General features: G+C 40.9%; 2 protein-coding genes across 3 annotated transcripts; both read right to left on the bottom strand.

Annotated features, from left to right (window-relative positions):
* Positions 1 to 517: 517 nt before the first annotated feature.
* zgc:101100 (homeobox domain-containing protein) lies at positions 518 to 3,155 on the bottom strand. Its single transcript, XM_010871882.3, has 4 exons — positions 2,969 to 3,155; positions 2,278 to 2,462; positions 1,259 to 1,434; positions 518 to 1,106 (listed from the first exon to the last, which is right to left on the bottom strand). The coding sequence occupies exons 2-4, from the start codon at positions 2,447 to 2,449 to the stop codon at positions 642 to 644; spliced, it is 813 nt and encodes a 270-aa protein (XP_010870184.2). The 5' UTR covers positions 2,450 to 2,462; positions 2,969 to 3,155; the 3' UTR covers positions 518 to 641.
* A 7,376-nt stretch (positions 3,156 to 10,531) lies between these two features.
* On the bottom strand, positions 10,532 to 21,578 carry rexo1 (REX1, RNA exonuclease 1 homolog). 2 transcript variants are annotated; one of them, XM_010871838.5, is made up of 17 exons: positions 21,551 to 21,578; positions 20,336 to 21,266; positions 18,018 to 19,966; positions 17,715 to 17,816; positions 17,403 to 17,625; positions 16,411 to 16,574; positions 15,169 to 15,306; positions 14,796 to 14,919; positions 14,520 to 14,672; positions 14,297 to 14,434; positions 13,070 to 13,183; positions 12,859 to 12,932; positions 12,559 to 12,669; positions 12,333 to 12,448; positions 12,096 to 12,234; positions 11,876 to 11,996; positions 10,532 to 11,778 (listed from the first exon to the last, which is right to left on the bottom strand). In XM_010871838.5, exons 2-17 carry the CDS (start codon positions 20,529 to 20,531, stop codon positions 11,690 to 11,692), a joined length of 3,951 nt encoding a protein of 1,316 aa, XP_010870140.2. In that variant the 5' UTR covers positions 20,532 to 21,266; positions 21,551 to 21,578; the 3' UTR covers positions 10,532 to 11,689. The 2 variants fall into 2 exon arrangements, with proteins under 2 accessions (XP_010870140.2, XP_010870141.2); XM_010871839.5 differs by having other exon boundaries at positions 14,520 to 14,645.
* Positions 21,579 to 22,338: the final 760 nt, after the last annotated feature.

Here is a 22,338-nt window from a genome sequence, read left to right as displayed (position 1 = left end):
GTGCACCTTTTGTCATTTACATTTGCACCAAAACAGGTGACACTGATTAACAATTGCTTATGTTTCCTAACTGGACAGATTGATATCCTTGAAATTCAAATGACTTGGTGTTATACTGTGATGATTACAGGATCCCTTAATTTTTTTGAGCAGTGTATATCATGGAGCCTACAAATCAAGAACAGGTTTCTAATACATGTGTAGTTGAATAGGTGGTTATATACATAACCTAAATATATATATATATATATATATATATATAAATATACATATAAACACAGCTCCGGAAAAAATTAAGAGACCACTGCGCCTTATTCTTTCCTTTCCAAAATAAATTAAAATGAAAGTTTTGACTGAGGAGCAGAAGCTATCAATTTGCGGTCTCTTCATTTGAACCCTTCTGTTCCTCACTCAAAACCTTCCTTTAAGACTTTTTTGGAAAGGAAAGAAAAAGGTGCAGTGGCCTCTTATTTCTTTCCGGAGCTATATATATATATATATATAGTTAACACTCCATGCTCAAAACGTAAACCAAGTATACAATCAATAATCTTTCCATGTTGAACAAGTGTCCAGGTGTTTATCCAGTAAATCCTGTTCTGCCATGACACACAGCAGAGAAGTTATTTTTGAGAGCACAGTTATAAACCCAAGGTGGGGTAAGGTACAGATTTACCGGGGCATGAAGTCTGAAGGGAAAGGCTGCAGTTTTTAACAACCAGTGGAGCAACTCCTAACGCTGGGCTGTTTTGCTGTAGAATTGGCCAGAACGTAGGGGTGAAGTGTAGGCCAGCTGACAACATCCCTAAAGCCTGATGGTGTGGATGGTGGTATTGCTCTCCACCCAAAAATGGAAAAATAGGGGGAGAATGTAATCTTGAGTGGGCCTGAGATACAATGGAGTCTCCAGGAAAAGAAATGGTGGGGGCATCACAGACTTCCCTGAGAGGAGCTATTTTGCTTTGTGATTTGCAGTCCTTGTCTTTGGTATGGCTCTCTTCCACTCCTGCCTTGCTTTGATATGGTTTCTCCAGGTTTTGCTCTCTAGGAAGTCGGGAGCATCGCTGACCCTTACGAAACTTTGCTCTTCTGTTTTTGAACCACACCTGAAAGAGAATACTTTATTGTAATTGGTGAAAGGTTTAAGTATTTTTATAGATTAAAAAATAAAAATTTAAAAAATAGCACTAGATGTACATTTTACAAGCAGTCACTAAAAGCAGCCGTTGGTCCTCTCTGAAGAGTGACCTTTACTGACTTGAATGCGTGCCTCTGGCAGGTTGATGCAGACAGCCAGTCTTTCTCTCATGCCTACATCAGGGTATTGGGTCTGCTGGAAGGCTTTCTCTAGAGCCTGTAGCTGAGACACACTGAATGCTGTGCGACTTCGACGCTGCTTCTGCTGATTCCCATAACGGGCCTCCAGTATTAACTCTGAGGGGACAAAAGACAAGCCTGGTTGAGAATCCCTGCCTTAAGAGCGTATTTATGGCCCTTTGGAAAGGTCTTGCTTATTTGTATTGATCTATATGCAGGCACATGATCTGAATATAAAAACATCCATATGAGGGTTATTTTACAATTATTACTATCTTACAACATTTTAATAAAAATAAACTATGAATTTCCTGATCTTAGGGTTAAGTGACAAAAAACAATCCATTTGTTTACTTCTACAGTCGAGCTTTTGCAATGTTGGTTCTTCATAAGGCATTGCATATTTGTTAATTCTGTTAACTATACTTTTAACAAATATGTACTGAAAACGAATATATTTATTTGAGAATGCAATTGGAATGAATGGGTTTCTCTATCAGTAATCATTAAACAATTTCCCTATCTTTTTAAGGATATATATTTTTTGTTTGAACATTCTGTGCAAATAAAACCTTATGACTGCAGTAGCCTAACTAAATGGTAGATAACACACAAAAGATAGCAGATTTGAAGCTGAGGTAAAAGAGAGTAGAAAAACATATCTGTGACATCTCTTACGCAATAATCGAAGAAAAAAACTACAATGACTGCGGTAAAAATATTTCAGATCCATTGGGTAGTATTTAAGATTGCATCCCCATAGATTGCACGGTTCCACAAATGTATATTATTTTCTTCACTTTAGGTGTCCTTAAGTTAGGACCATATTAGGTTATGTATTCAATACAAAAGGCTGATTTGTCTTGATGCTCAATATTACAGCAACATAAACCGTCAAATCCCAAGGCCAAGAGCCGCCTATTCTAGTCTTGATCTAGTTCCAGGTGTTGTCAGAAATACCTGCAAGTCTTTCAGCAACAGAGAACGTGTGAACCGAGGGATTGGCAGATGAATAAACATGGTACTGGTCTTCCATCTGGTGGTGGAGGTCAAAAAATACGGAGTTGATGCGGTTCAAAGGATAGACTCCGTTGCCACTGTTGGAGCCCCCGCAGAAATTGATGGAATTCATAGCGGCCCTAATTCTATAGGAAAATTTGATGAAACCATAATTTGTTATGTTTAGGCCACACCACAATATAATTAAATTCACAATTTATACCAGCCATACTAAGCCTGTGGAGATCATAATGAATGAATAAGGATTCAACGCACATTTTATGATTGGAACCATACATGGGTCCAGTACCACCCGGGGGAAATGTATACTGACCTTACACCATTGTAGATTTACAATACAAAATAGTATGCAGTCTATTACATTCAGTAAAATGTATTATGTAAATCGCTTGCACAGTGACATTTTAACTAACAGTCTAAACTCATTTTAAATAATAGAAAAACCGAATAAATGGCAAATGTATTTAAATAAACGTTCTTGATAAATGTAACTAAAAGTGATTAATCTCTCAGAATAAATAGTGTATTTTGAGTTGATCTGCTTCTGAAGATACAGAAAAAAATACAGAAAACCAATATACACATCAAACATAGATAATATCGTGATGAAGTTGCAATATTTTTTCTTTACCTGAAAAGTATACATATAGCATAAATGTAGCCGATTCTTTAGCGGTTTTGCACACAGAAGTCCACCAAAACAGTCCGATACTTTCGAAAAGCAGGCCCTATCTTCGTACTCCACTTCTCTTTGTCATCGCACGGATCTTATTCTCCGAAGACCATTCTCACCCACCACTATTTAAGAAGTATTTACCCCAGCTTCCCTCAACTATTAGCCAATAGAAAGAAAGGCATTAGCCTGGATTAGGTGGGAATGAGGTAAAAGAGGGGGGTCCGATGACTCAAGTTTTTTGAGACTATTGAACTTGGGGAGATTTACGCAAAGGATCCCCCCTCCATAAACGAGCGTTTCATTCCCCCCGTTAAAACAATTACAACAATGTGGTCTGCTAATCTCTGTGGCAGGCCAGATTAAATCCTTGATTGTCCCGTTCTCAGCCTCCTTTCTCCTCAACTCCCTGGTTTGTCATTGTCAATCTCTACATGGAGTGGTTTGCTTTGCGTTTGTTTTGCTCCACGGTACATCTTTTGACTATAAACTGTCAGCCTGTAAAATACAGTCTAGGCATAGCCATTGTGAACAATTTCCTAGGGTTCCACCGAGCCAGATTCAAGACACCCTCAAAGAGAAGAATTATAGGGAAAACAACTAAACAATGTATCTCTTGATATTCTTTTTTATATTACGTTGCGACCTTTCTCACTAATATAATTAAAAACACATGCAATTGTTTTTGGTCATAATAAAGTTTAGGTTGTGTTTTTCAATAGGACTTGCATAGAACACTTTTTCCACATACGCAGTAAACTTGACATTGCATTATGAAAGTGAAAGTAAGCTGTTGCACCGCACACCAGAAACACTGTCAGTACTTCGACGTCTCTGATTAATTCATGCTCTATCCAAGACAATTGTGTGTGCAATGTATTGTCATGTAAAGTAGTTGCAACTAAACCTGTATTAAATGAAATAGAATATCAACATTTTTGTAGTGGTGCAATTCAGTCCGTACCTTGTAGAAGTCAAAAGATGAAAACCCAACTGTTGAAATCACAATCCACCTTTTAAAGTATATTTCCTCCCTGGCACACCTGTGCCTTGTGATCCTTTCAGAATGGTAACACCTCAGTAAGATCATCTAGAATAACCCTGCTCTTGCTTTAGGCTGAAAGGTTTAGACATGTAAATTCCACTAAGGACTTGGCGGCTGTTCTGGGGTTGAAAAGGCAAAGCATTCAAAGTGATAGATTATGCTTCTCACTGGTATCAGTTGTGTTCCAGATTCCTAATAGGATAAAACACCAACCACATACGCCAGCCAAATACAATTGGGAGAGGAGGGGATATTACCACAAAACTAGAGAATCAACCAGCCACATCCATGTTGTTAACAACACCCTTGTCTTCTCATCTTCCATGTGTTACTTAGAGAATCATTGTTATTGCTTAGTCTGAAATTGAAGGCAAAATATCTGGGGGACTGATATGAAAGGAGTTCTTGACTCAACTGCTTCTGTTTGAATCACCTAATGCCCTTATTAAATATGAATAGATTTCATAATTGGTTCTCTTGTAATCAGCCTTGTTCTGTTCCAATTTCTACTGCATTTATCAGTGACTCACATAGTCTTGGGGATTGTATAATTACATGTTTCCCAGTAAATACACCAGCATTACATATTTGAGCAGTGAAGCAAGATCATTTTACATTTGTGTCTATAGTGATCAAATGTTTGATCACTATAAAACAGGTTACAGAATGTCACCTATTATTTTTAGGATACATCTTTCTATATATTTTACAGTTTAAAAAGTAAGGCATTTAATCGACATGAACCCCCATTTGAAGAGGTTGTGTTTATTTGATCACTTTGTTCAAATTAAAGTTTCATTTTGGTACAATAATATTCCTTATAGTGACTAAATCAAACTTGTGATTGCAAACTTATTATTTTCAATTTCAGTTCATTTTGATTGAGTTTTGGGTTATTTTGTGACTCATAGGAATTGAACATTTGGCATTAAAGGAAAGCAAATTGTTTGCAATTGTATTCTACCGTTTAGGGCAAATCTGCATTGCCGTATTTATACCAGATTAACTGACAAACCCGTCTTGGGTATAGAAATGTACAACTATTACAAGGGTGACCCTCCTTACAGGTATGTGTGGTTCCAGGATCAATACTGTAAATAAAGACACCACGTAAATATTGCTTTGACAGGTTTGAACGAATCCCAAAACTAGATTCCTAAAATACGTGAAATCTTTTCAGTTTTCTTTCCCCATGCTTTTTTTCTTCTTTTCGCTGTTCTTGGCTGTCAAGCTATATTAGTGTCTGATAAAAACAAGTCATTTCGAAGAGGCTCTGTAGGCCAACCCCTGAACCACACTAAAAGCTCTAGGCTTAGGTCCAAGAGGCCTTTGTCTTCTCAGCCTGCAGGATTAGGGGAGATTTACTGCTAAGAAAAAAAGTAGTTATTTCATGGCACTTTCATGATGAAACCTGGCCAAAGCTGTGTTGGCTGGGGGGATTAAATGCACACAAAGACTCTGGTTGTGTGCGACCCCCTCCCCATAACCACCACCCTATCTCACTGCCCCCCCCTGGAACCCTTCCCCTCTGCAGGCACACCTCCCTTGTCGCCACCACCTCCACAGCACTGGGATGTCCTTACTGATCCCTCCCACTGTTCCAAGTGCTACTCACTGATTGCTTTGTTAGTATTCAACCCCACACACCACCCATTAAGTTGTAGGATGATAACACTGGATGCTGATGTTTCAGGGTTTTATTTGTTGCATACCCATTATAACAGATCATGTGGGTGTAGTGAAATACTTGTGTCCAGCCCAAAACATTTTAATAGAGCAATTTAAGGATCACTTAAAAATACTACTGTCTATGTAAACAGTAAAAAAACAAAAACACATTCTCAATAATCACTTCGATAATCCAGATCATGTGAACAGGTTATAATTAAATTGAAAGTGACCAGTATTCAGTACCATCATACACAATGAACGTAGGGCCAGACCATGGACTGAATATATTTTAGTGTGGGTGAATGTTGTATGTTCATTGGGTGAGTGTTAATGAGATGGGTTGTGCATCTTGTGTGTGAGTGAGATTAGATTGTAGGGCAGATAATTGGTTAGTGTTGTCCAATGATATTAAAACAGTTGAGATTACTGTGAGAACTGAAGCAAAAGGAAGTTACTGGCTAGAAGTCCCTCCCAATCTGAAGGGTGATGGATGGATTATTAGCACTAAAAGAAGAAAGTTAGATTACAAGAGCTACTACAATGATTATCCAGAGTCAAATCATATTGATTTCCAGGGATGGGCAGTATTTATGATACATGTATTTAAAATAAGTATTTCAATACAAAGTAGGATTTTGTAATTTGTATGTGATAGGTTTGATGAAAATGGCTTCATATTTTTGTATCAAAATACTTATATAGTGTTTTGTATTTTGTAGTTTATAAATACTATAAAATACTTTGTGAGAAGCATAGATATCTATGGTGAGAAGTCTACCTGATGACCTCATAAAAATGCTACCTGTGATTGGTGCATATTCAGAAATTTGCCCAGACTTGAGATCAGAGCAGAAAATGTATCCATACTAGAAGGTCAAGGTGAGAAGCGTGTAGGTTGCCAGCTTTCCATTGTATTTTAGCATAAATTGCAATTTTTTTTTTTACAGTTCATGTTATGGTTTGGTGTTTATTTGAGTAGCCTAGACTAAATCGTTTACCAATTTATGTAATGTTCTAGCTAACTGTTTGACCCAAGTTGCAGCCCTCACAGTTAACATTAGTTTGCTACGTTCAGCCTATGTTAAGCTTTCATCGGTTGTGGACGAAGACACGAGACAAGGTAAGAGATTGTACCCTTATTGAAGTAGCTGTTTGGTAGGATCATGATTTTGCATACCATTGCATGAATGACTGACTGACAAATACTTTATTATATTTATGCTTAACAATCAAATTAATAATTAGAATTAGAAACTCATTGCTATGAATAAAGGTGCCTTCTGATGAATTATTTGTTTGATACATATATGTATTTGATACCTGGTGTGGCTGCTGTATTTTGTATTTTATTTTGATACACTTAATTTTAAGGTATTTGGTATCTTATTTTAAAATACATTGTGATGTGTCTTTGCCCATCTCTGTTGATTTCACAATCAAGCAGATATAAGCAGGCAGACAGAAGTAAATTAGGTCTGCAATGAGTTGACATGATATTACATTTTCCCATCTGGTTCATTTTAACCTTTTTAAACCCATAACCTTTTAAATTACCACATTTTTGGTCTGAAATGAGAATGGTAGCCACTATCCCCATTAACAGGGTGTCTGCTGAGAATTTTTCCAGGCGTGCCTTCCAATCTTTCATCACATGGAACTTTACCATTCTGTTATTACACATGATGTATTACATAATTTAGTGGGATTAATTTGGGTATAACACTGAACCATATAAAAATACTCAAATCCAGGCCCCCATGTTGTACAAATCCAGGAATTAACATATTCACGCAATGTGTTATATTTTATGAGTTGTGTCATAAATTCTTCTGGTGGAGGTGATTGGAGCTTCACTGGCTTGCATGCAACTTTTAACAGACTGTTAGTAAAGTAGGTTGTGTTGGGTAGGACAGCTATTGCGTCCGAGTGATATTATATTCAATGGCATTATTTGTTTTCACCTGTAACTTTCCCAGGTTTAGTGAGATTTAATCACAGGACTTTTGTAGACTGATACTACAATAGTTTCATTTAGATGATTGAGACTTGATGCCAAGTCTGTTATTAAAACGATTTAAGTGTATACGGGTAAAAATGGCAATTTACAGATGTCACATTCAGCTATTGAGGTCTAAAAACAATGTGTATTGGAGTGGAATGAGTGGTGACATAGAAATACTGGTTCTGTTCAGGAAAAATGTAACAGAAAAAAACTTCTGACACCTGTACCAAAACCATACATTTGTACTTCTGTATTGATCTACTTACAAAACTGACCTAAATATCCAGTCACCTGATTTACACTTAGGTGAGGCACACAAGCTTCTGAGGAGCCATTGTTAACCGTGTCTTTCCGTTTTTATTGATAGAAAGCATTATCATTTTAACATGCTCAAATAAGGGTATAGCTACGTCCTGTTTTTAATACCTCTCACATGTAGAAAACGATGTTTCAAAGGATGTAGAGAATTATTTTTAAAGATTATTTTTATATAAACAAAAATATGTAATATTTACAGTGGTTTCAGCATTCAAAATCCAATAGCTAAAGAATCCATTAATATTGTAAAACAATTGCATTTATTAGGTTTGCATAAACTGGAAATTAAAGGACTTTTGAGGGATAAACATTGCCAATGAATAATTGTACTATAAAAGCAAATATTTTAATTTTGTATTTTCATGATGATGTTATTTGGAGGAGAAACATTTGGAAGTCACAACACCATCAGTTTGCACATAATGTTTTTTTCGTCCTGCCCAACCACTGAATAGTGTTTTCATATTCCTGAGATGGTTAAAACTACAGGGAAGTCAAGAGAGGGCAAAGGGGGGCAGATTTTGTCTTGTGGAAATATTTTTTTAATGTCTCCAGTTGAACAGATGTTTCAGAGCAGCAGTCAGTGGAGCATCGCCTAAAGCACCGCTTTCGCTTTTCCCCTTTCTTTAATTACTTATCAATAGTGGACATTTGTATTGACAAGCGCCTGTCAAGAGTGGAGCTTTGTAGTTGTCAGTTATCTGTGGAAGAGCTGCTCAAAGGAAAGGCCCCTTGGACACCAACTGGATCGATCGGCACACCAACACAATACAGAGGCTTTCAGGCCTGCCTTGTCAGGACTGGGGCATGAGGTCCAGAAAAGAGCCTGGTAAGGGGCTAAAGACTTCTTCATTGGAGAAATCGATGGGGCCGGCTGCCCTTTGACCCACAGGGAACAGGGATACTGAGCCGTGGGTCAGTAACCCTTCTTAAGCCCCAGTGTGTTCCAGGATCAAGCTGTGAGCCCTGACACTAGCTATGACACACACACAGCGCAGACTGACAATGACCTCACAGACACAGAAGCCCAATAATGGAGCTATAGGGGCATCTGTGTTGTCTTTTACTACTAGATTACTGCTTTAGACTAAAACTTATGTGGCGTAAGAACAAGGAACAGTGCTATATCTCAGTGACAATGCAAATGTTGCAAACCTCTGCAGACTGTTCTCACAAAACATACTATTTATAACTACTACCCATTAAACTCTTGAACCAACTTCAAACAAATCTTTCAATCTCATCTAATAGATCTAGTGTAAAATATCTACAGAGGAGCACAGAGGTCACTGAATGTCATTGATTTTGGTTAACTGGGCATTAGTAATTCCATTCTTATGAAGCCTCGAGACGATTAACTTCATATGATCTTCAGCCGACCCCTAGGGAGCTTTGCCACAGACATTGCTAACAGATCAATAAGAGTAAAAACCAGTCACGTAATTGGGCCGCATATGAGTCTGAGTTAATGACGGAAAGTGGAACTGGCTGAAGGGTCAAGTGCTGCAGCCGAGGGCTGGCTAGAGGCAGGAGCTCACGCATATTACCTTTAAAATTGCCTCGCCAAACACCAGCCATAATCCACTTTAAATATAGGCCTCAGTCATAGGCTTCATATGCATCTGGCTAGCAATGGGAGTTATTTTGATGAATTAACAAATTAATGAACAAATGATACAAGTGTAAAAGTCAAAGATTTATAAGATTAAAATGAAACCTAAGCAACGTTTCTGAAATATTTGATTAAGAAATCAAAGGTTATAAAACAAAACAGATGTACGTCTCACTATGAGGTTAGCTGGTTCCTGTTCTGTGAGGGATAATACAGATTGTTCTCAGTCAGGTCAGTGTGAGGCCTCCCACCTTCCCAACCTCAACCTCTAACTACCGCCAGCAGTCAAAAGTGATCATAGAGCACTGATCGATATTGATAATTAAGACCCCTAAGCTGCTTTGCCCCACATGCTAAAGTCTGCTAAACTCAAACCCTAGGAATTACCCCATCCTGTCACTACAACTTTGTGTGGATATTGATCTGTGCTAACTGGGTCTTTAATACCTGGGTTCTAGAGATCTCTGGCTTGAGTTAGGGAAATGCATGCTGACATGTGACGGGAGAAGCTCAATAGGCAAACATGCGGAACCTGGTGTAAAAGAAAGGATGGGCCTCCTCATTTAGCATTTCTTTCCCGTTCCGTGTCCCTGACACATCTGCTGAGAAAAGGAGATTTAATACCAGCGCACCTGCCGTAAGGAAGACCCACACTGACAGGACAGCTGCAATGGCAAGCATACACAGTTCTATGAACGCAAAAAAGACGCACCCACATTTTCACATAGACATTCAGTGAATGTTAAACCTGCTTTTAAATTTAACCTGCTTTTAAAGTTAAAGTTTAAACCTGCTTTTAAATAGGCAGAAATAAGGTTTACTTTTGAAAGAATGAAACAAGGTATTTTTAATCTTTTAATAGAAAAAGCCAAAATAAACAAATACAAAAAGAAAAAACTTACAGCATATTTACAGCACAAGTTTTTTTTTAACCATAATGTTATACCATATTTAACATAAATGCATAGGCATTAGTTAATTTAAACATTTTAATATCTGACTGCATTGAATAACTAATTGCTGCATAACATGGACATCATTTTTCTAAATATCCTGGAAGTAATAAGTTGTGTGAGTATAAAAGTAGCCTAAGTTCACGTTCATGCAGTGCACAGAACACTGAGATATAATCTGATGATTCAACACAACCTCTAAATCAACTCTACAAGTACAATTGTAGACACTCATTTAGCTTTTGGTGGCTGACCAAGTCTGTCGTGATGAATCAAGTTTGAGAGACACCAAAATACTAAGAGATTAACCACATTTAATGTCATTACAGTAACGATGTGGTACAGTGTCTAAACACCAACATCGAGGCACCAAGTGCAGTTTGATGTGCAAGTCGGATGGTAACATTGTGTCTGAGAATAGCCATGTCTAGACAACAATGCACAACGTCTTTAGTCGTAAGTACTGTATTCATTCAACAACGCAGATGAGGTACTTTTTGCCCAATACAAAAAGAGAGCATTTATATAGTGCAAGTTGGGCCAAGGATGCAGCTAAAGCATTGTCACCATAACTCAAACATAATCACTTTCTTGACAGGTCTGTCCACTTCATTTTCTTTAAATGTTTATTTGACAAGAAACTTCAATGTAACTTAATGTCCACCGAACACCCCCCAACCCCAATGTTTCAAAAATAGATTGTGGGGGGGGGGGGGGGTGGGGGGGAGAATGCATACCAACAGAAACTGGTGACAATTATTGGATCTCCTAAATAAACTTGAACTGTAAATAAAAACACTGATTCCTGCCCTCCATGCTCTATGTAGGGCTCCTGCTCCGTTTAACTCTAACAAGGCCGAGCTGCATCTGTTAACAGTGACTTTGTCGCCTGTGCGGATCTCTTCTGGGGAGCCCCTTCTCGCCGCCTCGCTCTGTCACTGTCAAGACGCCACGCACTCGGGGGAACTCAAGTGCCGAGCTGCTGGCCTCGCAGACAAACCGTTCTCCCCCTGGGCCTTTGCATTCCCTCTCACCACAGAAGTCCGGCTAGGGGGAGGAAGAACAGGGAGTGCAGAGGTCATCTCTTCACCTTGGCGTCTTCACGGATCTTCCACATCATGAGCTGCATGCAGGCGCAAGCGTCCTCACTGGAGTCATGGCCGTCGACTGAATCCAGGAAAAGGAGATTTGTTGACATGCGATCAATATGCTCATGCATATATTAATAATAATAAGCAGCGTAATGAGGGGTGTAGCTTCTCACCACTGTCCTGTATGATGCGTTTGAGATGGTCTGCCATAAGGTTCCTCAGGGCCCGTTTGTAAGGCAAGCCCAGGCGATGGGGGAAAATGATGGCCGTGTCCACTACAGTACTGTGAATGATCTATATAAACAGCAGAGGATTTAAATTACACACACACACACACACACACACACGTATGCATACACGCACAGACTTGAGGGACCATGTGTGCATGTGCACCTTGAGGGCAAACAGGTCACTCTCCAGGCTGTGCCCTATCAGGATGGACTCAGCATTGAACATGTTGAGCATCACCGCCTGCACATCTCTCAGGGTGATGGTGGCGTTCTCTAGGTCCTCCTCTGTTACACCCGAAAACCTGCACAGAACACCACCAACAATGTCACTCCGTGTGCTCACATGCTAGCTGTAGCTCCAGACAGAACAAAGGTTTCCTGTCTCCTGGAAGACCCCCACCGTGTGTTGTAGTCCACCACTTTGCTCTCAGGTTTGACGAACGTGTCGTAGATGACTTTCAGCTCAGAGTTGATGACGGTCACCCGGGTCAGCTCCAGACCCTGCTTTGTGTAGCACTATTTACAGAGGAGAGTTGGAGAAACCAGAACACACACGACAGGCTATTAAAAACAACCTTCAGCAGTCTAACTGTGGCCTAGATAAAGCAGCACAGCAGCCAGCTGACCATCTCACAGTCCAGGGCGTAGACACCCCCGTTGCCATCCGCGGGCAGCTGTTTCTCAAAGGTCTGAACAAAGCCGTCCAGAGACTCTTTGCGTCCATCTTGAACATGTTGCTGTGGGAACACAGGAGGCAGCGTTTATTAATAAAGACCGAGAAGCTGTTCTGTTTCGAAGGGGCGTCCTCGAGTCCAATGAGTAGCACTCACAAACGAGCAACGGACAACCCTGCCCTGTCTGAAATAACACTGCCATTGGGTCCTGTTCACATGAATCCAAAGGAGACAAACTGTTTGGTGTGTTACCGTAGACACTGAGCAGCCTGGAGAGCCCACGGCCCCGGAACAGCAGTTGTAGTTGGTCTCCCAGCCTCCTGATACTGTTAACACACAGACACACGCGCGGCCTAAAAGGTCCTGCTAGGCTAACTGAACATATTAGACTACGTTCAGGTCGTCGTTCTCTTTAAAGTATGTAAATAATCGCAACCTTGTAAGACGTGATGGACAGCCCTACCTTTATGTCTCCGCAGACGGCCCCAGTGGTGATGGCACTCTTCCTTGCGAACACAGCCACCATTGGCGTTGATCTTATACTCTGCCCCACATCGACAGCACACCTTGGAAAATGCTTTAGAAAGAAACCGTTCCGGGGAACAATGTGATCAACTATCAGAACAACTCTGATCCCAAACCCAATTCAAAACAAACTTGAAGTCGGTATATTATCATCAGAGACCTGATTAAAAATAGTTAAAAATGTAGGCCTACTGCAGAATTTTTTTTTTTTTTAAGTTACAAAAAACAATGTAGAGTCCCAATCATGCTTCACTTTGTGGCTAGTTCAATGCACACCCAAGTGCCCGTTACACATTACTTGCTAGCAATACTAGCCTGTCCACTGCATTAGGCTTCTAAGCAGCACAGTGGCAGGTGACAGTGTCACCACCTGTGCTGAAAGCTCTAAGACCCCACACTGGAAAATGGGTCTTTAGCAAAACAAACCAATTCTGCATTAATTATGTCCCTGCAATGATGTCTCATTGTAAGAAAAACCACTAGAGAGTTACAGAATGGAAGGGTTCGGTTTGCATCTTTGCATGTCAAAAGCTCTCCTCAGATAGCTTTTATTATTTTTGTATTGCATTTTGGCTGTGTGGGCAATGAGTTTGTCACATGCAGTAGGATGACCATTGAGGCAGGAGTGACCCAGAGTCCATGTAAGTCCCTACATCTTCCTTTATGCGCCTACTAAATGAGACTATATCCCATAAGACAACCCTCGTAGCTCAGCTGGAATAGCATGGTGCATGCAACTAGGCCCGGGGGAAAAAATACTTCCCCATTTATTGGGATTCTTGTTTGGACGATATGAAGTACATTCTTCCAGAAATCGATTTTATAAATCTATGCATTTTCTCTTTGGAGGTGTTAAATGTGTGGGTGAGAGAGAAAGAACCAGCCATCGTGACGAACAATCACTGACGTAGCTATGGGGGGTGCGGTTGCACCAGGGCCAGCGCTGTGTGTTTTTTCTAATGTGTTTCAGTGGGACGATCGCAATGAGACGTCTGTGCTGTTAATGTGGGGCAGGAGCGTTTTACCACCGTCTGGTGGGGCTTTACAACAAGAGTCCCAAGTACAAACATTGATGCAATCACTTCTGTAAATTGCTCTGTATGGGAGCATTTGCTGAATGACTAAAATGTACAAATGTAACGTAGGTGCTTTGGGGGGGACATACCATCAACATTCTTCTTCTCTGGTAGATTGTGAACCACCGCTCTACCAGAGCGTTCAGGATGTGGCCTAGGGTATCCATGCTCCTTAAGTTGTTCCTCCGTCATCAGATAGTCCTTTAGTTTCCTGTACAGAATGACACCTGCAGCCGGACAGTCGATACAAACCCAATTAAACCTCTATAACAAGTAACACCACCTCCAACCAATAGAAGACCAGCTACTCACCGCTGAGTTTCTCCTCCAGCTGCTTGCCGGTCCTGTTGATGGTGAAGCTGGTCTTGGCTGCGAGCCGTCCCCCAAGCACCTCCTCATGGGACTGGGCCTTCCTGTTCCCCGCCACTGCGGGGCTCCCTGTGAGACGGGCTGGCTGATTAGGCACTGGTGATTGTTACGATAAAGGCTGTCATTTTTGGAAATGTTATCCTAGATCAGTGCCACTGTAAAATGACAAAACAACTCCGCCAGACAAACTGTTACACGGGTACAGTGTCAGGGACATACTGGCAACGGCTGGAACCGGGGCGCTGCTCTTGCTGCGCAGTTTTTTCAGTGTGTTGACTGCCACATTGAGGTAGATGTTCTTACTGCTGCTCCGGTCATACACCACCTTCTCCTCTTCCAAGGCCTAGAGACAGTCAGCAGTTACAACTATAACCCAGATTAAATATTTAGACATTATGCCTCCAGCCTTTTCAGACTCACCACCAGCAGTGCTAAGAGGACACACATTAGCCAGAGATGAATTTCATTAAAGTGGCTGTGGCAACGGATCCAGATTTTACTCAAAAACCCAGAGAAAGTGCAGCCACAATATTTTATATATGGAAGTGCAACCACTCTAATTATATATTTTGTTCAAACCTCTCACACATACCATTTGGAAGGCCAAGTCTTCAGAGGGGCAGAATTTCAGAAACTCATCTATAAAGTTGTTGAGGTAGCGCTGACGGATGTTAGTGGGCACTTTCGCCCCAAACTCGGTGGGAATCACAGGACGCCTCATTGCAGAGCTCTGAAAACAAGAATCACTCAGTTTTGGTCGCTTGCAACAAAGTTGCTTCTTGAATGCTTTGTCAAACACCTTCAGCAAAAAGTAAGCAAAAAGCTGCAGCTACGTGGCATCCCCTTTGTACAACTAGCAAGCATAATCCAAACTAAACTAATGCTTTTGTCACATGATCCAATCAACCGTTCAGAAATCACTTCTGCTGGGAAGAGTAGGGCCAAAATTCCTATGATTTAAGAGACTAGTAAACAACTATAGGAAGTGTTTTGTTTGCCGCCATCGCAGCTTAACTTGGCACAACCAGTTATTGTGGAATTACCTGCACGTACAGGGGCATTTGGTTTTGGATAACTTCACCGAATTACTGAAAACCCAAAGACGCACAGTGTTTTTACTCATGTGCCCAGAATCTAACATTAAGTTCTGATGACAGCTATAAATATGCAAATAGATAAAATGGGAAACAGGGTAATTTGTCATGACAGTCACACTGTCACATTTAGTCCACCTCGGTGCTGTTCCAAAAACCAACCTGTTGGACAAACGAATGCTAATAATAATAATAATACTACATTATATTTATATAGCGCTTTTCAGGGACCCAAAGACGCTGTACAATAGTGACATGGAACAGAAAACAAACAGAAACCAAATAAACACTATGAGAGAACAACGACTATTGAGCGTGTGAGATTTGGCGTGGCTATGGGTAGGTGATTTGGAACAGATGAGTCTTGGTGCGTTGCTGGAAGATGGGGATAGTCTCAGAGTCACAGATGGTTTTAGAGAGAGGTTAATGGTGATATGTTGCCGGGACTTGGTGTGAGTGAGTAGTCTGGCCGCAGAGTTCTGAACCATTTGGAGTTTTTGGAGGGATGTAGATTAGATGCCAGTAGGTAGGGACTTGCAGTAGTCCAGGCGGGAGGTTATGAATGCATGTATTGGGGCTTCAGCAGCAGGACAGGAGAGGGAAGGTCTGAGTTTGGCGATGTTGTGAAGATGAAAGAATGTAGATTTTACAGGCTGTTTGCTGTGAAACCTCAGTGCCGGGCACCAGATGTTATGCATCGATTAGATTTGTTGTGACTCTATATAAATGCCTGGAATTACCTTCATTGTGGGAGTGTGTGCCACTCTCTTCTGTACGACAGTGGTGGTGGTCTTTGACAGGATTCCAGCTGATGTTTGGGCCTTCACAGACAGGCCTCCTGGGAGGGTCCTCACCGGAGACAACACTCTGCTGCCCGCTGGCTTAGCCTCTGCAAGCCCTGCAGCTAGATAGAGAAAGAATTATCACACGACTTTCATTAAACTTTCTGGTTTCATATTATTGCGCCAGCATTAAATATGCATATAAACACACACACAAGTTTGTATGGCCACCCTCATGGGGACCAGAAAAAAATAAGTTGCATGCTCCCTTGCCCTAATCTTAACCCTAAACCTAACCCTAACCCTTACCCTAACTTTAACCTAACCCTAACCTCAATAAAGTAACATTCATGCCTAAACTTTACCTAGATGTAATGCCTAACCTTAACCCTAAACTTAACCAACAATGCCTGGACCTTAAAGAAATCCCAATTCTAACTCTAAAATGAATTTTAAGTTTGACCTTAAACCGGAAATTGACTTTTGCCTCATGGGGAAATGATTTCTGGTTTTACTATACTCATGGGGACATTTGGTCCCCATGAGTATAGTTAGACCTAAAAAACACACAGGCATACAAACACACACTATCTTGGCCAATGCCGATATTCATATACCACAATCACCCAATGCTTTGTCATTTCTGTACCTGTGTACCCTGGAATAAATCAAATAAACAAAATGTTGCTTTGAATTGTGCTTCTTATTTCAACTGATATAGAATAGAATACCAAGAGTGTGCAAAGCTGTCATCAAGGCAAAAGGTGGCTACTTTAAAGAATCTAAAATATACATCAATTTTACACACTTTTTTGCTACGTTTGAGGTCTTCACTATTATCGTACATTGGGTAAAATAGGTGTGCACAAACTTTTGACTGATACAAACTCTTTTTTTAGATGACCTGACAATATGGTGTAAAAGACTGGTGTTATTCCGAGCATTCTTACCGGACTTGGAGGAGGATGGTAAAGGGGTGGGGCGGTGCGCTACTCTCTTCCTCTCCCCGGGGAAGGGGTTCGAGGTGGGCCTGGGTCTGGGTGCGGTGGCAGAGGCGGTCTTAACGGCTGCAGCAAGCTGGGCAGCCTGCTGCTGGGCAATCTGCATGCGCTGGTAACAGATCTCTTGGGCAGTAAGCCTCCTGTATGGCGGAGGCTTCGGGGTCACCTCAGTCTGAAAAATGTTATCCAGTTTGTATTTGATTATTTTATACAAAGGTGGTAACAACATAAGGCTGGTTAAATACCAGAAAACCAACTCACACTTCCTTTTGCAGAAAAATGTGAAACCCTCTTCTTCTGACCAGGAAAGAGAGTGGTCAGATTGTTATCTGTGGCCTCTTCATCCTCTGAATCTTTAGAGAGCTGAGAATGGAGACAAATTAACTTTTGAAACAATACACTAATATAATAAGTCAGACCTAAACAAATACCATTTAGTCCCATTCTAAAGAAAATGATACCAGTACATACCTGTATGAACATCCCAAACTTCAGTGAAAGCTAGTCCAAGGAAATATTATAGAAAACAACCTATAATGAATTGAGCCAGATGTCAATATGTACCTTCAATTGTCTTCCCTTGTCCTCAGTCTTAATATCCTTGGACTCATTGAAGATCCGTAAGCACTCTTCCATTGGATCATCATCGAGGTCAAAGTCCAGATCCACCTGCAGACCGGAGTAGTCCACACGCACACCATACGTGTCATCATAGCCCCTGTCATCTTCCGCACCAGCGTCCTCATCCTCGGAGGATGAGGGGGTGAGCTCAGAGACCTTCCTCTTATTTAAACTGCCTCTCTTGAAAGCAGCAGCTGACTTCCTCACAATTGTTTCCTCCTCCTCCTCCTCCTCACTTTTGTCATCTGCACTTTCATCCCCAAACAGATCAACGTGACTCAGAGATCTTTGTTTCACCTTACCCGTCTTGCCATTGGGGGAGCTGCTGTCACTTTTCTTCACCTTGCATTTACTGCTGTTGGAACTCGCTTTCCCAACTTTCTTGGGGTCCTTCTCTTTTCCACTGCTGTCATGATTACCATTCTTGTGTTCATTCAATTTAGAAGAGCCCTTTTCCTTGTCTGAAATCTTGGATGTTTTATTGTCACCATCCCCCTTTTCTCTCTTACTTGACACTCCTTTTGCTTTGTCTGCCCTGATCTTACTCTTTCCGTCGCCTCTTTTTTCTTCCTTTCCCTCTTTCTTGCTTTTGTCTATGGATTTATCCTTCATCTTTCTTTTCTCATCCTTCTTTGCCTGATTCTTGCTGTCCTTTTTGTCAGATTCATGGATTAATTTCTTTGAATCAGATTTTTTCTTACCATCCCCTGCTACTTTCTCTTTACCGCTGCCCCCACCACCAACACCAGTCCTTTTACTTGACTCCTTTTCAGATGTATGCACCTTCTCTACTTTGCTGCTCTTTGTATGGATCGTTTTAGCTGGCACTTTTTCTGTCACTGACTTGTCTCTTTGCCTAGCTACTTCGTGGTTCTCTGAGTCCTCCGACTCCCAGGGCGCGGCGTCCTCCTGCTCTTTAGAATACTGTCTACTGTGTTGTTTTAACCTAACCGGGGCTGCCTCTGTCCTCTCCCCTTTATCTGGAACAGTGGCCTCCTCAACTGACCCACTGCTGCTCTTCCTCCTTTGCAGGCGGCTTAAAGAGGTGGGCCGATACTCCGTCCCAGAGCTTTCCTCATCAGACTCAGAAAAACGGGCGGTGTACTTCAGTGGGTCCGGTATCACTTGTCGAGGCTTCTTAATGGTCGGGACGTATTCCTCATCCGTTGATCGCTTCTCTGTCCCTGAATGGTGAAGTCTCTTTTTCCCTTCACCCTTAGAAGCACATGTCCTCTGGTCTTTCTTATTATTGCCAGCAATTTTAGCTGAATAGTTGGAGAGAGGGTCATATTCCATGTCTGTGGATGGTTTAGAATGATCCACTGTGTACTTGTTCTTGGAGGGGGATGCATTAGAGGAGTACTTAGGACTAGTGGGGGAAGAGGGTATTTCAGGAGTAGGATTTTTCACAGCGGTTTTGGTAACTGACGTGGGCACATATTCCATGGAGCTGGCATGGATGTTCTTGCCCTCAGGGTCCAAGGTGTACTTACTGGAGCGAGGGGTGGGGTTGTAATCCACCGTTGAGGTCATCTGGTATCTGCCTGGATCATACGCCAAGTGAGATGCAGCAGCCGGTGGTTTTGGACGTTTAACCACCGTTTTAGGAGAACTGGTGGTAGGGTCATATTTCTGGTCCCCTGTTTGTGAGACTGGTTTTGGCTGTTTGATAACCAATTTGGGAGAACTGCTGGTAGGGTCATATTCCTGGTCCCCGATTCGTGAGAGCTTCTTCTTTTCCCACTCCACCTCACTGCGTACCTCTTCGATGGCACGGTTAACCAATTCAAGTTCCAGGGCACCAACATCCACTGTTGCAGAAGCAGGCTCCCCATTCTTCTGCTCCTCAGGTCTCACTACCTCTGGGTTGAATGGGTCATAGCCACCTTGCTCTGGAGAGACAAAATATATAGATTACGATTAGCAAAGTACAGTTTCACACTATTCTTATAGTTCAGTTGAGTTATAGTTGTTCCATTCTGTCTAAACTGAAGAGACATAAGGTTTAAATGGTATTTTCAACAACCAACATATTCGGTTCAAGGCATCATCAATAACCTCAACATAATGTATCCAAAATAAATTGCACAGTGCTTAAAGGTTTTCTAATCTGATGATTGTTAAACATTAAAGCACTATACAGACACTGCGACATAACGTTAAACCTGGCTAAACACACAGCCGGATAGCTACGTACAGTAGTAGCGAGTACCGTTAGCAAATTAGCTAACAATACATGACTACAACAGAAAGCAACTCACCCTTTTGTATGGAGTAAAGTTCTTTTGATTTTTTAATCTCATTTGATACATAAGATCGTCTCTGTTTGCTGTGTCTGAAATGACAGTAAGGTCTTTTGCACCCATCTTTGTTGCTTTTTGTTTTCCCGTTGCAGCTAACGTTATCCGTGTAAAACGGGCAGTCAATCCCACGGAAGAAACCGGTGGATCTCAGCATCGTCTTCCCAGACCTGTCTCATACCCGCAGAATTGATACAGACAGTTCGTTATGCTTGGTTCTTTTTTAGTTTGAATACATCGGCAGGAATTCACTTATCGTCGCATGGCTAGCTTAACGTAGCTAATACAACAATAACATCGTCCCTACGACGCCATGTTGGATGGCTAAAGCAAGCTGTCGCGAGAAAGCCCCACATATCGCAACCATGTACGTTATTTAGAATGCCATTTGCCTTGTGCGTTGTGTGTAAGTGGGGCTTATTCAGTCCAAAGTGAAAATGTTTCTCATAATACTGGCCTGGACTTGTTCAGATATGTTTCATTTTTAATCATATCAATGTTTTTAGTATATTAACAATCGGTTAAGAAATTAAACTTAGGACTTTTGAGCTCAATAGGCTAATCGCTACACTACCTCCCATCTGCTGTATTGATACTGCACTATAGCCTGCTGCAGTTCTACTTAATATGGTTCTTGGAATTCAACTGCGTTCAATTTGTTTACAGGTATAGTAATCACTTCCAAGTCTAAGGATTTCAGTTCTGATCATCTTGTTCAGTAACATGAGACATATGCTGCAGAATTCTCCACCCCAGTAGCCTCATAATTTGACTCAACCAGACACATTCACTTTATTTCATAAGATTACATGAACACTTCAGTCATTATATGGTCTTCAGAAGCTGCATCTTGATGACAGAGTTGTCCTCTTTGCACTCCTAGTCAAAGAGCCTATAAAATAAGAGAAACAGAATTAGTTTGAGAAAAATGCTATCAACAGTCAACAGGCCATGGGCTGTTATGCCATATGGCATAAAGTTACACCAAATTTCATTCAAGCAGGTTTTTGACAAAATTAGGCTGATAGAATTAGGGTTTCTGCTAAGTGACAAGTCTAAGGTGATATAAACATTCATATAACATGAATAACAAATAATCATATTACATCTACAGATTAATAAAAAAGCCAGGTCCATAAAAAAAAGCCTACAGAGTTTGAAATAACGCAACCATACCTTCCAGTGCTGAACCTCAAGGTGACCATCTCTCAAATGAGGCAAACTGTGACATTTAAAAATATATATATACACAGCTTTACATTTTGCTAAGCCAATCAGTTAAGAGAGTGGAGGCAACCCTAGATCCTACCTGAAAGACAAGGTGTGTTGAATTTAGGAAATTGCTGAACTGATCATATGGCCATGGGACGAGGTAATTGAGACTGATCACCAATCGCAGTGTTACGGGTATGAAGCCCATGATACATCTATACACGCCACAAATAATGTTATACACCTCCCCTTTCCGACTGGAACGCTTGGTCCAAAATATATTTTTTTATTTTGATGTTTATTAAGGTTTTAAGTCTTCAAAATATGTTTATTCAGTGGCAGGGAGATCCGGTTAGTCATTTCAAGACGTATAGTCTATTATAGTTTAATATATTCCGTGGTTAATAATGATTCAATCTGTTTTTGTTCTGAAAAATCGAGTGTAGAAATTGAATTCGTATTTAGATGTTTATTTAGGCCTACTATGAACAATAGTCCACAACAGATAATGTCTCTGCTTAAATAGGCCGATTGAAACGCCCATTGTAAAGCCTCTAATAACCCGTCCAAATGGCACAATGCATTTTGCTAAGAGCATCTGACTAAACGCGCCATATGTGGCACGTTCACGACTCAGTCTCGCTGTCATGTATATAAAGTGTCACGTCCAGGGGCGAAAATCAACTTTTGGACAATTACATGACATTTTCTCTAGAGCAATTATTTTGGGGACACCAAAAGTAGTGCTGGTA

The sequence above is a fragment of the Esox lucius genome, chromosome 8 (genome assembly GCF_011004845.1).
Source record: "Esox lucius isolate fEsoLuc1 chromosome 8, fEsoLuc1.pri, whole genome shotgun sequence".
In the NCBI taxonomy this organism is placed as follows: Eukaryota; Metazoa; Chordata; class Actinopteri; order Esociformes; family Esocidae; genus Esox; species Esox lucius.
The sequence above is the reverse complement of the archived record's forward strand: the minus strand, read 5'-3'. Positions and strand labels throughout refer to the sequence as shown.

Bases quoted from the DNA above. Each gene is read 5' to 3' on its own strand.
- zgc:101100 (XM_010871882.3), bottom strand. From the start codon at position 2,449: ATGAATTCCATCAATTTCTGCGGGGGCTCCAACAGTGGCAACGGAGTC. The intron at 1,435-2,277 runs GTATTTCTGACA...TTGTCCCCTCAG, and splicing joins TGTTGCTGAAAGACTTGCAG to AGTTAATACTGGAGGCCCGT. The intron at 1,107-1,258 runs GTCAGTAAAGGT...ATTCTCTTTCAG, and splicing joins TGCCAGAGGCACGCATTCAA to GTGTGGTTCAAAAACAGAAG.
- rexo1 (XM_010871838.5), bottom strand. From the start codon at position 20,531: ATGCTGAGATCCACCGGTTTCTTCCGTGGGATTGACTGCCCGTTTTAC. The intron at 14,435-14,519 runs GTGAGTAGCTGG...GTCCGGCTGCAG, and splicing joins GCTGGAGGAGAAACTCAGCG to GTGTCATTCTGTACAGGAAA. The intron at 12,449-12,558 runs GTCAGCTGGCTG...CTCTGTAAATAG, and splicing joins ACGCCCTGGACTGTGAGATG to TGCTACACAAAGCAGGGTCT.